The sequence below is a fragment of the Pteropus alecto genome, unplaced genomic scaffold (genome assembly GCF_000325575.1).
Source record: "Pteropus alecto unplaced genomic scaffold, ASM32557v1 scaffold61, whole genome shotgun sequence".
Taxonomy (NCBI): Eukaryota; Metazoa; Chordata; class Mammalia; order Chiroptera; family Pteropodidae; genus Pteropus; species Pteropus alecto.
Window position 1 is genome coordinate 20,102,306 of NW_006434835.1, and position 16,708 is coordinate 20,119,013.

General features: G+C 32.4%; 1 protein-coding gene across 12 annotated transcripts in view; it reads left to right on the plus strand.

Moving 5' to 3' along the window:
• Nucleotides 1-16,708, plus strand: part of BIRC6 (baculoviral IAP repeat containing 6) — a 189,398-nt gene that overhangs the window by 69,909 nt on the left and 102,781 nt on the right. For 7 of the 12 annotated variants that reach the window (XR_003045851.1, XM_025045688.1, XM_025045691.1 and 4 more), the window contains 10 exons: nt 2,165-2,311; nt 6,941-7,128; nt 7,906-8,238; nt 8,482-8,581; nt 10,403-10,617; nt 10,782-10,990; nt 11,301-11,647; nt 12,270-12,489; nt 15,289-15,422; nt 16,163-16,300. Coding sequence is in view for 11 of the 12 variants with exons in the window: in XM_025045688.1 (XP_024901456.1) it covers nt 2,165-2,311; nt 6,941-7,128; nt 7,906-8,238; nt 8,482-8,581; nt 10,403-10,617; nt 10,782-10,990; nt 11,301-11,647; nt 12,270-12,489; nt 15,289-15,422; nt 16,163-16,300 (2,031 nt within the window). In the remaining variant the exon portion in view is untranslated. The remainder of the gene's footprint in view (nt 1-2,164; nt 2,312-6,940; nt 7,129-7,905; nt 8,239-8,481; nt 8,582-10,402; nt 10,618-10,781; nt 10,991-11,300; nt 11,648-12,269; nt 12,490-15,288; nt 15,423-16,162; nt 16,301-16,708) is intronic. The other 5 variants (XM_025045689.1, XM_006910374.3, XM_025045690.1 and 2 more) reach the window with 4 other exon arrangements.

Genomic DNA, 16,708 nt, shown 5'->3' on the forward strand with positions numbered 1-16,708 from the left:
GAGCTTGACAGCTTCCCAGTACTTAAAGCCTTTTTTTTTTGATGGCGTATATTAGTGAATGTCATTTTGTGATATTAAATAATGAAATATGTTAACATAATGAAATGTGTTAACATTTGTAAGGTCTGTATATAGTCGTGAACTAGTATTTTCTAAATAATTAATGCATGATGTTCCAACATCATGCATGAGTGAAAGATTCTTTAAAAGTGCAAGATAGGCCAATTAAACTTAGTGCAATAGAGTTTGAAAAGTTTACTGATATCAGAAAAATTTGCCAACTGAGGTTAGTACTTGGATGGGAGACCATCTAGGAAGACCAGGTGCTGTAGGCGGGAATAAAAAAAAGTTAAAAACTGGCCAACTGATCTTTAAACCGCCACTTGTGAAGTTTTTGAGTATGTAAGGCTATTAAAATCTTCTAAGACAACTACATGTTTGTCTTGGGTTGAATTTTTTTTCATATACTATAAAAACAATATATTAAGCCTTTTGAGCCACACTTCTCTTATTCAGGCCCAGTTCTACGTCTGGAAGTGTACTTTTTCTTCTAATAAAACTTTTCTACTATATATATATAAAAATATTAAAAACACATTTAATGCAGAAGCAGATAGGAAAATCCATATATCCTCTGATAAGCCAGATTTTAAGGAGATTTGCAAAATGTAAAACATTGCTATTCTTCCATTAAGTTAATTTTATTTTAAAGTTATTCTTTTATCAAAGAGTGCTATTTTTATATCTAATGAGTTTATTACTGTTAAGAAATTTATTTAAAATATTTCATCTTAAAATCTCTTCTATGATAAATATCAATATATATATAACCAATATAAGTGAAAGCTCTTTAGAGTTCTTAATTATTTGAAAGATCTGAGGAGTGCTTTTTGGATTGAAAAGTGTTCATTAACCATATTGTTCTTTTATTTCCTCCTATGTGCCATGTTCCTTCCTATTGGAGAGATTTCATTCATTTTGTTTCTTCTGCCTAGATTACCCTGCTCCAATGGAATTAATACATAAAAATCTTTTATTCTTCCCATAAATCTCATTACCTCATCATGGAAGTATTTTATTACCCCTTGCCTTAGACCAATTTCCTCTTATTAGTTCTTTGAACTTTTTTTAAGTAAAATATTGTACTTTCTTTTTAAAAGTTCAATTGCATAATTAAGAGTTTAATGCCTCATAACCTCTAACACAGAATATGTGTTTATGACAACAGAGGCCTGTCCTTTTTCTTTTGTATCACCCACATCTTATATTAAGTGTGCATTAAATATTTTTTTTAACACTTGTGTTAGGCCCAATGCTAGGCACCAGTGGACATTGGAAAACAGGTTATGGCAGTTTAGTCTTGCTTTTAATTTAGATCCTCCACTGTTGATGACAGTTTTTTTATCTCCTCATTCTTTCCATCTTGAGTTTCTGTGTTACTTTATCTGTTAATTCTGTTTAATGCTAATTCCAGAAAATTTGGAAAGTACTAAAAAAAAAAAAAAACTCTTCACCTTCATACCACGTACATTCTTAATTCTTTTGTTTGTCTGTTCAGTCTTCTTGCTATGGTTTTATTGCTGTGCTGTAGTTCATGTAGTTGTGACCATTGTTCATGTAGTTGTGACCATGTGATTTTTTTTTTACTACAATATATGCTAATTTAAACTATTTGTATGAGTCTAAAGTAGTATACCTCATTCTAGAAAATTGGTGATATATACAAATTATAAAGAATCATTGATAGATAAGTGTTAATATTTTAGAATGTTTCTTTAGTTTTTATTTAGTGTTGTATTTATACAGTTGATGTCGTAGATGTATTCTGATTTTATGCATACTCAACAGATTAGGCAATAGCTAATATAAGTAGCTAGTTTATTATTTTTTTCCTCATTTAAAATCTATATCACTTGTTATTTCTTGTTAATGTGAATGGCCACTGGGTCGCTTTTATGCAACTCTGCTTTTGTAGCAAGGAAACTAGTATCTCCTATTTGTTAGTTTTCTTAATACCATGTCCATTGTTGAAGCACTGTATGAAGGTTGTGTGTTTACACATTTTCCTAATTAAAATTGGAGTAGGAGTATAATTTTTAATATGTCTGTTGCCTTTTAAAGATTGATTCACATAACATAAAAACTTGTTTCTTTTCTGTATTAGGAAATGGAAAGGTCAGTAGTTGCACAGCTGCCGAAGGTAGTTTCACATCTCTCACTGGACTTCTGGAAGTTGAACCCCTACACTTTACTTGTGTGTCAACTAGTGATGGAACCAGAATAGAAAGGGATGATGCAAGTACGTTTACTGGTATATACCTTCTTTCATTATATACACTCTTGTATTATATAGTATTGCTATAATAAGTGATATATAAGTATACATCAGTTTGTAGTATATGTATGTTCCTTTACTGTCTTTTTAAGCAGAAACTTAAAAGGAAGGACATTTTTGGGGAAAAATCATAAGTAGTTTTATATTTTCTAAGTCTGTTCATAGAGTTTTTTTCCTGCCCACTAATGCACTGCTTTAAACCTTTTTGTTTTTATGTATGTGAATTTTTAGAAGCCTTTTAAGTTAAAAAATATTAAACATAATGAAAGTAGAGGGAACATTACGATAGACTCTATATTTCTGTTATCCAGCTTCAATAATCATCAGTTGATGGCCAGTCTTTTGTGTAGTTTTGGCATCTTAATGTTCTATTTCTTGCATTTAAAGTTAAAAGTATATTTGCTCCAATGTCTTTGAAAAGGGTGAGATGAGTAAAAAGGGAATACTGTTTTTCCAGCTAGTTTAAAGCAGCTTTGGATATATGAACCAGTATTTGAGTGTGTTAAATGTATGGTAGTGTTGATGTTTTAAATGAATAATTAGTGGGAAATTGCATTTGTCCTTTACTTTCTTTAACAGTTTAACAGAAAATAAAAACAGTTTGCTTCAGAAATCATGAATAATTTAATCTTGCCCTTGGCTTCACAATGGCAAAGAGTTTTCAAAGAAACCTAACCAGTTCTTTATTTGAGTACCTTTTTATTCAGTATCATCTTATATCTTCTAATTGTGGAAGAAACCACTAAGTGACATTTATGGCTTATGTAGTTACGATGGGAGTTTCAATTTAAAATTAAATTAAAATCTAATATTTCTTTTATATAGAGATACAGGAAACATCATAATTTATTTATGTTTGTTTTCTTGGACTATTATAGTCATTTTTGTAGAAACTTACACTTTATACTAGGATAGACATTCCATGACAAGAAATTGAATTTTCAGGGCTCTTTAGTAATCAGTTAGACTCTTTCTTGGAACTGTCATAAAAGTAAGTTAAGATTTTTTTATAAATCTTAATTAAAAAATAAGAAAACTTAATGTGTTTGAGTAAGTAATGTTTTTTGAAGATATAAAATTTAAAACAGATAAGAGATTAGGTTTGAGAAAGAAAAGTACTCCATCACATTCTCCATCCATTTCCTCTCCCACAAAAGAAGCCTTGGAACCAGTTGTTTTTCCAGATAGTCCATGCCTGTATAGTCAGTCACCTCTGTATTCCACCGAGACTGAAACCACCAGCAACAAAGGGATTTTTATTAAATGTTAGGGCATACTCTTGATTAGTGATCATAAGGTACTAGAAGATAACTGTGGTCTCTCAGCTTCCTGTTACTTCTTTTTGGAAACATGTTAATTGTGAAATATAATGCCCAATACAGAAAAGTACAGGAAACAGTTGTATAGCCCAGCAATTTATCAGAACATAAACCATCCACCAGGTCAAGAAATAATATTTCCAGCACTCTAAAACAGCAGTCCCCAACCTTTTTGACACCAGGGACCAGTGTTCCAGTGATCTGAGGTGGAGCTAAGGTGGTGATGCACTAGTGCCGGGGAACGGCTGCAAATTCAGATGAAGCTTCACTCACTTGCCCACCACTCACCTCCTACTGTGAGGCCTGGTTCCCAATGGGCCATGGACCAGTGCCGATCTGCATCCTGGGGGTTGGGGACCCCTGCTCTAATAGGTGTCTTTGTTCTCTTTTCCATTTATTTCTTCCTCCCTTTCTTCAGAAGATAAACACTGTTCTAGCTTTTGGCGTAATCATTTTTTTGTTTTTGTATTTTTGTGTCACCACTTAATTATGCATTCCTGAGCAGTGGTTGAGTAGGATTTATATAATATAAAATTGCATTTTTATTTTTTAGTCTGCCTTCTGTTTAACCTTAGGATTTATATCATTGCATATATGTAGATAGTCCTTTTTCATTGCTGTTTATGATTCTATTGTCTGAATAAAATAAATGTATCCACTATTGATTTGTATACTATTGATTGACATTTGGGTTGTTGCATTGTGGCACTGTTAGTACTAATAGATACACTATTCTCTTGGATATGAATGTGGAAGCTGATTTGGTGCTTCATAGAGTTGTCCATATATTCAACTTTAGTAACTAACATTAAAGAAACACACTTCTTAATTTCCAAATACATGAGGATTTTCTAGTTATCTTATTATTGATTTCTATTTAAATTTGTTCACTGGTCAAAAGAAATGCTCTGATTATCAAGCTTGCAAAATATGTTAAGAATTATAGTGGGTTAGCTTTTATAAGTATTCCATGAGTGCTTTATAATAATGTTTACTCAGCACTTGTTGGTGAAGTATATTCTATATATCCATTTGGACAAGTTTGCTAATTATGTATCTATTACTTTATCTACTTGGTTTTTTAGCTAATAAGACCAGTGTTAAATTTTTGTCATTGTACCTGTGGATTTGTCTATTTTAGTTTGAAACTACCCTACAAATTTAGAATGGTTGTATTTTTCTTGTGAATTGAATCTCTTATGATTACTAATTATCTCTTTATCTCTAAGATTGCTGTTTTTTCTAAAAGTAGTTTGTTTGGTATATATATACCTAGCATCAGCTTTCTTTTGGTCACTATTTGTATAGTGTATATTTTTCCTTCTTACTACATTTAGCTTTTCAGTGTCTCCTTATATTTTAGACATACTTTTAAAAGCAACATGTAGTTGGCTTTTTAAATTCCGCTATGGTAATTTTTTTAATTGGAATATTTAATTTACACTTAATGTAATTACTGATGTACATGTGTTTGAATCTACCATGTTTTTTATTTATTCTGTTAGGTTTCTCATCTTGTCAGTTATTTCTTTATCTCTCTCTCTCTTTGTTTTTTTTTTTGGTGATTATATTTTTATTGGTCTATTTTTTACTTTTTACTGTTTTTAGCGGTATCCGAGAGACCATAATACATACATACCCTTGACATCTAGAAATTCAGTTCTTATTTTTACCTTACAGTACATATATCTTTGCTGTTTTTCTGATTTTTATCTCTTTTATCTCTTTTACTCTTTTGTGCTTCCTAGGACTTCCTGCATGATATAATAGAAATGGTGATAATAGTCATCTTTTTTCTTGTTATATCTTTTTATATCTAGTTTTTAAGGCCCTTTGTATAAAAATTGAAAAGGGTACTGAAAGCTCAGATTGTGGAAAAGATTTTAAAATTAGTTTTGTAGTGTCATGATGACTTGTCCTTGGATTGTTTATGTCTCTTATGTGTTTGTAGTGAGTTAATTTTTCCATAAACTTTTTTGGGGCATTAGATTTTAAAATCAGTAAAGGGCTAAAGTGTACCCATGGTTAATATTGAAAATCACTTAAATTATACCAACAGTGCAAGTACAACATAAATGCTTCAGTAAGTCTAATAATTTTCCCTCTGGAGTTGGAATTACTACCTTTTGCTTTGGCAGAAAATTAGATGGAACAGATGTATTTCATTTTTGAGCACTCAGCTTATGTGAGATATGATTTTTCTTTCTTTGACCAGGATTATATAAAGTTGAATTTGTGTAAGTTAAATGAGGTCCATTGGTTTTAATCCTAGTTTGACTAATCTCAGCTCTACAGGGTAACTTCTTTGAGTCCTTCTTTACTTAATCAACTGAAAAACAGAATCATAGTACCTGCCCCTCAGGGTTGCTCATCAGTTGAATATAGTAATTAACTGAAACAGTATCACATGGTAATGCACACTAAACATTTGCTATTGTAGCAGTTATCTTTCTACCAATGTAACTTCCTAGTAAAGTCCTGTTACAAATATTAATGCTGTTGTTAGACTTGACCTCTACTTCTTGTTTTGTGCTGACTTGTTTATGCTGTGTAATGGTTTTTATCTCAGCTTTTTCCCAAATTGTTTTTCACAAATATTAGCAAATATTTAATGGGAAAAAAGTTCTTTTGTAATGCATGTTTGAATAACATTGAAAAGGAAAGTCATCTTAGCTTAAAGGATTTCATAGACTTTTAATGATGATAATGTTCATGGGTAAGCAGTATATGCCTGACTTATTTGACTATGCGTGGGACATGCTTCTCTCCATATTAGTGTTCTGGGAAGCATATGGTAGGAAACTGCTTTACACATTCTATGTGGGCCAGACTCTGTCTAGGCTATGCTTTAAAATGAGGAAATAAGTGTTGTCAGTTTTTTAAATGGTGTTCTTATAATTGAAAGTTTTTTTGAGCTTTTTGGGAGAGGGAGCAAGAAGTGTTGCTTGTAAGCAATCTTAGTAAAGCAAATTTCATTATTCTCAAATTGTATGATAAGATTACTCTCATTTTGTATTTTCTTGTTAGCCATTTTAAATGAAATTTCTATGCTGCAAATATTTTTAAACTTAGAAGTATAGTAATTTTTCTTTGATTTAGAAGTCATTCCTGTATCCCTTAAACACGAATGCTATTATTATCATTAAGGTTCTCTTATTTATACTCTCTAGCTTTCAGAATGAAAATTAACTATAGTTTTTGTGTCAGAATGGTATAGTAATTTCAATATGTTTCTCTGTGAATCTTTCCTTCATCCTATTTTTTTTTTCCCCTTGTCTTATGCCAGTGAGTTCCTTCGGGGTTACTCCTGCAGTAGGTGGACTATCATCTGGGACAGTTGGGGAAGCTTCGACAGCCCTGAGTTCAGCAGCCCAGGTAGCTTTGCAGTCTCTCTCTCATGCAATGGCTTCAGCCGAGCAACAGCTACAGGTGCTGCAAGAGAAACAGCAGCAGCTTTTGAAGCTTCAGCAACAGGTTGGAGACTATTTGGCTCTTTGTTCATGCTGTCTCTAAACTTCAAAAGCTGAAAAAGTACTGTAAAAATGACCATTATTTTCGTAAAGGAAAGTAGGTTGACCGATGTGAACTAATCATTTTCTTCAAAAAATTGAGGTAATGTCTTTGTGATATATTTACATTTTTAAAAATTGTATAAATGCATTTTATTTGATATATATATCTGAGGAAATAGAATTGATACTTTTTTTTGGAGTCTTTAAGTAAAATCCATTCTTACTATGTTTAAACACTCTTGGTCAGACATTACAGTTACCAGTTACTATTTTATAGAATTGAAGAACCTAAAACAATTTTTTAAAGACCAGTTAAATTAAGTGAATTAAAATTTAGTAACAATGATATGTCTTGGAGATTTCATCGTGGTTTAAATGACGTATGCAATTCCAGGTGACAAATTGTATCAGGTGAGGAAACATGAAAGTCCAATTCCCATTAATTGTTTTGAGGAAAACTTTGTTTTCTTATTTACATTTACGTGTTCTGCTTCCTTTGCACCTTTTCTTTGAGAAGGTCCTAATTCCCAAATATTCAGGAAGTTTATATCAAATATTTAACGAAGTGTATATATAGCAAAGAAATACCCTATTTTTGTTTTCCATTTTGTATTTTATTTCATTTTTATTTAACTAGGATCCAGTTAATCATGTTTATCTTCAATATATACCTGTCTAGTTCCCCACAATTTAGGTAGCCAGGGGTAGTCTATATTTGTTGCTTTTACTTCTTTTACAGAAAGCAAAGCTGGAAGCCAAGTTACATCAGACAACAGCTGCAGCAGCTGCAGCAGCGTCAGCAGCATCAGCAGCATCAGCAGCAGGTCCCGTTCACAACTCTGTGCCTTCCAACCCAGTGGCAGCCCCTGGATTCTTCATTCATCCATCCGATGTTATTCCACCCACTCCAAAAACAACACCACTTTTTATGACTCCACCACTCACACCACCCAATGAAGCAGTTTCCGTTGTGATTAATGCCGAACTTGCACAGCTTTTCCCAGGCTCAGTTATTGATCCCCCAGCAGTCAATCTTGCTGCACATAACAAAAATTCCAGCAAGTCCAGAATGGTAAATTATTATATTTTAAATAGGTGTTCGCTTAGATATTTAAAAATATTTTGAAAAATACACATACTTTAGAAGGCAAAATGTGATTATACCAACTTAATAAATGAAATTCGATTATTTTCTTTTATAAAATATTACAGAATGTACATTAGGAAATGAGATGCGCCAATTTGATATTATGGTTCTTAGTTTTTAAATGGCAAGAGTAACATCAACATAGAGTTATACTTCTTTCTTTTCTAGAATCCACTTGGTTCTGGTCTAGCCCTTGCAGTTTCTCATGCTTCTCATTTTCTTCAACCTCCACCTCACCAGTCCATTATTATAGAACGAATGCATTCAGGTAATTGTTGACTTTCTTAAAATATTTTTCTTGCCTCGTCTGTTAGCCCTTTGAAGACTTAATATTCTGTAGTTTGATTTCCCTTTGCAAATAAATCACATTTGCTCTTGGATAAGTACATTTTACTAAGAATAAGCACTACATAAGGCTCAAAGTAAGTGCTCACCAAATTGAAGGGAGGAATGCTGCCGAGTAGTTTCACTCATTCTATCTAAACAGTGGATTTGATCTTTATATGACTCTCACCTATTGAACTGTGATTAATATAAATATTTGCCTCCAGTGTAGCTGCTCAGTTACCATTACACTAGAAATTACACTTAAAGCAGTAGTATTACTACCACTAGCATTCTGGTATTGGAACTGTTTCTTGAGAATAGCAGCAAGAATTACTGCTAATTATAATAATTGAGTAAGGTTAATAACATTTCATGATCTCTGGATAATTCATATTTTACCCTGCTTATATGCTAGAGACCTGTGATCAGGGTAGGTGCTTTGGATTAGAGTATGTTTACTAATAAGCTATAGGCAGTTTTTACCTAACAGTCCTACCAACTGTTGGACTTGAGCAGTAGCAGAATTCAACAAAATCCTCAGATATGTTTTATAGGAAGAAGTACATGAATACAGTACATACTGTATCATATCATTTTTCTTTTATATAAACAGTTGAACTTTATTGCAGTGGGCTGTTTCCTTTTTGGAAGAGAGTTTTTAAAAAATAATAAAAGTTAATAGTTTTTTCTGCATAACTAATCATTGCTAACAACATTAGTGTTGATAACATTTAAAGTGAAATTTGCTGCTGTTCAGTCTTATGAAATGTGAGGAGTTGTTTACACTGTGATTTGGTTTTTTAATCTATGGAATTGACTGTGGCATATAACCCCCCTGAGGAGGAAAATTATGAATTTTGTTGTTTAATAGTTTTTTTGTTAAGAAAAGTATTGGTAACTGCCTTTTTTAATTTAAACTATCCCCATGGAGTTTAGCTCTGGTCTTGGAAGTTTAATTTAATTGAGTTCCTTCACTATAAAATGTAGATGATAAGGTTACTAGCTGCTCCTTAACCTAACCCAATAAAAAAAGATAAAGAATTAAAATACTATTAGTGATTTTACTTACTGTTTCATTAATTGGACTTCTTCCTGAAATGTGTGTGAGATGAGTGATACAAATCTGCTTTCTCTTCCATTCCTCTCAGATCGTTTGTGCCTTTCATTAGTGTGAGCATCTCACCTTGCTGAGTGATTCTAGTGCTTACACAAAAAAGACATACTACCTCTTTAGTGTGGCCCTTAAGAGTAAGCCAGTACTTCATCTGATACTGAGCTGAAGAGACAGTGATGTGTCAGTACTGGGGGAAAACATTGAGATAAGCTGAATCTGTCTCCATTGGAGGACCTTCCTAAGTTTTTTTTTTTTTAGTGGTAATAATGACCACTTGTTATTTCAGTCTTATACTTTTACTTTGCATTTTAACTCTATAAGAGGCTTAAGAAAACTAAAATCAGGTAATAGAATTTAGTATTAATGTGTCTATATGTGAAAAAAAAAATGACCAAATAGCCAAAAGAAGATAAGTACTTTATAGAGTTAATCTATATACTATTTTTATTTAACTTTTTCCTCGGATGTTTTAAATTAAATTTATGTGTACAGTTGATAGTACATTTTTAACTTAAGTCTTGGAGTTCAAACTTACATAGATTGAAGTTTCAGAAATTTTAAGATGGTTTTTCCAAATATTTTTTTGATATATCTTTTTATTAATTGATATATGGTATTTTTGGTCAACTGTTACTTTCCCTCTCATAGGAGCAAGGAGGTTTGTGACCTTGGATTTTGGTAGACCAATACTGTTGACAGATGTATTGATTCCCACTTGTGGAGACTTGGCCTCCTTGTCAATTGACATTTGGACATTAGGAGAAGAGGTGGATGGGAGGCGCTTGGTAGTGGCAACTGATATAAGCACCCACTCACTAATTCTTCATGACTTGATACCACCTCCTGTGTGCAGATTCATGAAGGTAAAGAACTTCAAGAAAGTGAATTGATACGTTTTTCTATGTTTCTGAAAAGTTATGAAAAATATACAGACATATGATTTGAAAGTATAACTGTATCTTTTAAAATATATTATTCAGATTTTTATTGGTGCGGATGGACATGTACATATAATTTCTCATTCCAGATCACGGTCATTGGACGTTATGGAAGTACCAATGCCAGAGCCAAAATCCCTTTAGGATTTTACTATGGTCATACCTACATCTTGCCTTGGGAGAGTGAACTAAAATTAATGCATGATCCTCTAAGAGGAGAAGGAGAATATGCAAACCAACCAGAAATTGATCAGCATTTAGCAATGATGGTTGCTCTACAGGAGGATATACAGTGCAGGTTGGTAGAAAATTACAGTAGAATTTAATCTTACTGAAATCCTACATTTTGTTTAATGTCTTGCATATAATTGTTAAGAAATTTCTTGTAAGTGTATAGAAAAGAATAGATGGAAGATGTTAGCATATTATAATAAAGCATTAATATAATGTGATTAAATAATTAGCTCTATTTAATACTTACCAAATAATTAATTTTTTTAATGGTTGTGTGTTAACATGTTTTAGAAATTTAATTTTTAGTGGGTATCTACATGTACATCAAAGAATATTATGGGAATTATTTTGTACATTTATCTTTTTACTTACAGGTATAACTTAGCTTGTCATCGACTGGAAACTCTTTTGCAAAGTATTGATCTTCCTCCTCTCAACAGTGCTAACAATGCGCAGTACTTCTTGCGAAAGCCAGACAAAGCAGTTGAGGAAGACAGTAGAGTTTTTTCCTCCTATCAGGATTGTATTCAGCTACAGCTTCAACTAAATTTGGCTCATAATGCAGTGCAGAGACTCAAAGTAGCTCTAGGTGCAAGTAGGAAGATGTTGAATGAAACATCAGATCCAAAAGATTTAATTCAGACGTCTTCCACAGAGCAGTTACGTACTATCATCAGATATTTATTGGATACTTTGCTCAGCCTCCTTCACTCTACCAATGGTTTGTATTTGGCTTAAGTACTTTGAAGACTGGAAATATGTTTGATGGAATCTTGTTGCATATTTGATTGTGTTGATATTTCCTGGATATTGTTATCCTTTCTAATGTATTTATGAAATGTATTCTTTAAGTTAATTCAAAATATTTAAGTTAATTCAACATATTTTTATTTGTTTTTCTTATATGGATTTTTGATTATTTCTTTTCTTGAGTTTCTGCTATTGAAGTGCCACATCATTGTGTTACTGGCAAAATAAATATTATTTAGGAGTGATACAGTGAAAACCATTAATAATTGCTAATTCAATATGGAGCTGTCATTTTCTAGCCAGGAGATATTTTTGATCATTACAGATGCATACACAAACACACATGCTCACATAGCCATCTCATATACCTTACTGCACATACAAGAAATATAGTGGATTTAATTGCTAACTCTTCTATTCCTCAGATATTTAGTAATTAAATTTCTAGATACAAGGAGTAAATAAATGAATGAATAAATAGAATATAATTGTATACTGATTGCTGGTGAAGAAGAAAACATCTAGGCATACCAGTTTTCATATTAGAGCATACACTTAAATGGGAAATTTTATTGTTTTCTTTCTTGTAATAGGACACTCTGTTCCTGCAGTTTTGCAGAGCACATTTCATGCCCAGGCTTGTGAAGAGCTTTTTAAACACTTGTGCATCAGTGGAACCCCAAAGATACGGTTGCATACTGGTCTTCTTCTTGTTCAACTCTGTGGTGGTGAAAGATGGTGGGGTCAGTTTCTTTCTAATGTTCTTCAGGAATTGTACAATTCAGAGCAGCTTCTCATCTTTCCACAGGATAGGTAGGTCAGAAAATATTAAACTTATTTGTTATTAATGATTTATACTTGTCACAGATTTTGAAATCTTCTGTGTATGGATACTGGGTGTGGAAAAATGGAGCATGTTTATTTCAGAGTTTGAGGAATGCCCAGTGAAGGGCATATGAAGAAGACTATGCGTGATACAACCAGACTACATTCTTTAGTTTCCTTATCGAATCTGTGGAGTTTATAGATCTTTGTTTACAAGTATTTCCTATCAGATCATGTTAGTTTATGTGTTAAATGTGTTTTTCTGAGGCTCTGATAAAGTTCTCGCTCCCCGATTTCTTGTGCATAAAGTTAGAAAATACAACCTATAGCTTGAAAAAAAGCTGATTTTAACATTATACCTTCAGATATCTTGCTAAGAACCAAATGTTTTATCATTACTATGTTAAATTTTAATGTAAATTATTTTTCCTTTATTTTTTTTATTCATTTTTTTGAACAACAAATTTTTTTTTTTTTCAAATTGTGGATGTTTGACTTAGAGATCACTTGTTAGCAGGGTTGGTTCCTCTTCTTGACTTGCAGGTGGTTTTCTTGTGTCTTCACATGGCTTTTCCTCTATTTTATTGTTTTAATTACAGTTGACATTCAATATTATACTTGTTTCAGGTGTACAGTATAGTTGTAGAAATTATGTAATATATGAAGTGATCCCTCTGTTTAGTCTAGTACCCACTTGGCATATACATAATTATCACAATATTATTGACTGTATTCCCTATGCTGTACTTTATATTGACTATTTTGTGATAGTCACCACCAATTTGTACTTCTTAATCCCTTCACCTTTTCACTTAGCCCCACAATGTCCTTCCCATCTGGAAACCACCATTTTGTTCTCTGTATCTATGAATCTGTTTCTGTTTTGTTTGTTCATTTATTTTATTCTTTTAGATCCCACGTATAAATGAGATCATATGGTATTTGTCTTTCTCTGTCAGTATTTCACCTTGCATAATACTTCTGGGTCTACTCATGTTGTCACAAATGCTAGGATTCTATTTATTTGTTTATTTATTTTTTATGGCTGAGTAATCGTCCATCATATATATGTACCACAACTACTTTATCTAATTAGATCTTTCATATCTTGACTGTTATAAATAGTACTGTAGTGAACATAGAGGTGCATGTATCTTTTTGAGTTTTAGTGTTTTGGATTTCTTCACGTAAATACCCAGAATTGGAATTACTGGGTCATAAAGTAGTTCTATTTTCAATTTTTTGAGGAACCTCCATACTGTTTTCCATGGTGGCTGCACCGTGGAATCCCACCAACAGTGCACGAGGGTTCTCTTTTTTACATATCCTCGCCAACACTTGCTGTTTGTTGATGTACTGAAGATTGCTATTCTGACAGATGTGAGGTGATATCTCATTATGGTTTTTAAATTGTATTTCTCTGATGAGTAGTGATATTGATCATCTTTTTATATATCTATTGGCCATCTGTATGTCCTCTTTGGAGAAATATTTATTCAGGTCTGCTGCCTATTTTTTAATTGGATGTTTTTTTTTGGTGTTGAGTTATATGAGTTTTTTATAAATTTTGGATATTAACCCCTTATCAGATGTATCATAGGCAAATATCTTCTCCAAATCAGTCGGTTGTCTTTTCATTTTCTTGGTGGTTTCCTTTGCTGTTCAAAAACTTTTTAATTTTCTTTAAATTTGCTTATTGTTTTCTTTTGTTTCCCTTGCCTGAGGAGATATATCAGAAAAAAATATTACTAAGAGCAATGTCAGAGTTCACTGCCTATGTTTTCTTCTTCTCAGAGTTTTATGGTTTAAGATCTTACATTTAAGTCTTTAATCCATTTTGAGTTTATTCTTTTATATGGTGTAAGAAGGTGGTCCAGTTCCATTTTTTTGCATCTATCTCCAGTTTTCCCAACACTTTATCGAATAGACTGTCTTTACCCCATTGTATATTCTTGTCATCTTTGTTGTAGATTAGTCAATCATGTAGCTGTAGGTTTGTTTATAGGCTCTACAGATATTATCTGTCTGGCACTATTATTAACAGTGCCATGCTGTTTTGATTACTGTAGCCTTGTAATATAGTTCAATATCAGGTAGTGTGATACCTCCAACTTTGTTCTTTCTCAAGATTGCTGTGGCCATTCAGATCTTTTGTGGTTCTATATAAATTTTAAAATTATTTGTTCTAGTTCTATGAAAAATTCCAGTGGTATTTTGATAGGGATTGCATTGAATCTGTAGATTGCTTTGTGTAGTATGGACATTTTAACGATGTTAATTCTTCCTCTCTATGAGCACAGTAAGAGGATGACGGGGTTCCCAGCAGCCTTCTGTTTCACCCTGACAGACGGAATCCCTGCTGACTTTCACAGCCAAATGTTGTGGGGGTGCCACTTTCTGGCACTGGTGCTCCAACCTGGGGAGCTTGTTATGGGGCTGGGACCTCTTGCTCCTCAGGGGACATCTGCAGTTGACCTGATTCTCAACTGCCATATGTGGATGAGGGGCCAGCTTGTTTTGTGTCTCTGTCCCTCCTACCAGTCTCATCGTGGCTTTTTTTAAAAATATCCTTCGTTATAGGACTTCTGTTAGTCTTCAGATGGCTCTCAAGGTTGATTGTTATATAATTTTAATGTGGTCATGGGAGTAGGCAAACAGCATTTACCTACTCCACCATTTTGACCAAAACTCCAATGTAAATTATTTTTTAAATGAGCAATTACATTGATTCATAATGGGTATTTTATTTACATCTTTTTTTTTTTTTTTATTTTTTTATTTTTTTAGAGTCTTCATGTTACTTTCCTGCATTGGTCAAAGATCACTTAGTAATAGTGGAGTATTAGAAAGCTTACTTAATCTATTGGATAATTTACTGTCACCTCTTCAGCCACAGTTACCTATGCATCGGAGGACAGAAGGTATTGTTTAAAGAGTTAAATTTAGTAGAAATGTAAGATTTCTATAAATACTGCTTTTTAAAAATGATTAGTTTGAAATAAATACTCCTAAAAATATTCATTGCTGCACATTTTGTTACTGTTTTTATGATGTAGACTTTTAAGAATGATTAGCCTTCATGTGACTGACTGTCATATAGCTATTGCTTTTTAAATGTTAACTTTTCATTATTTGAATTTTGAACTTGGAAATATGTTTCTTTTATATCATAACTAAAACTCTTAAGTTTAAGCTTTATGGTACCATTGCTGTTTAAGCTTTATGGTACCATTTAAGCTTTATGTACCATTTGAATTTCATTTGAGCAAGAAAATTGTTATTGGAATTAAAACCTTAGAACATAGTTTAAAACCATATTAATTGTATATTGAGAGTTAGATTTTTTATTTCAGTCACCTGTAAATCTAAGAATAGCATCTTATACCTTGTTTTCTAGTTTACAAATTATTATCTGTTGAATTCAACCTACAATTAAGAATCTATTTTCATACCATGAAACATTGGTCTTCTATTAGATTGAATGTGTTACTCAATTTATGGCCATAAATTTCCAATTTTGAGGCTTATTTTAAATAAATGTTAGTATTAGTAATGATATGGTATGTTTTGGATTTATATAATATTTTATAATTATTTTATTAGGTTTTATTAGAGCTTTTAGAATCACCTGATTTCTTTTCCTCCTCTCATGTCTATTTAGGAGTACTAGACATTCCCATGATCAGTTGGGTAGTTATGCTGGTGTCCAGGTTACTGGATTATGTGTCAACTGTTGAAGATGAAGCAGCAGCTGCAAAGAAACCTTTGAATGGTAAAGACAGAGAGAGGTTTCTGACAGGTATCAGAAATTTATAATAATCTATTGGTGGGGTTTTTGAGAGACTCACTGTTGTTCCAGAACTGGCTATTGGCTTGGAGATTCCAGCTGTATGTAATTTATTGAAAATGTGAATCAACTTTACCAGAAATCTGTTTAAGGATAGTGTTTATTTTTAAAGTACTTTATGGACAAGCCCTTTGTCTGAATATGACTTTGGTTTCTAAATAGAATCATGCCTTTCACAAGGTTTTCCTCCATGCTCATTTAAATACTCCGTAATAACATACATATATGTGAAGTTATGAAAAGGAAATCTGGTAAGAGTTTTGTAGTTTTGTTATTTTAGTATAGTGAGTTATTCCATTTACTATAATAAAACATAGTTCTACTAATTAATTATAAATGACTTTAACATTAGACACAGAA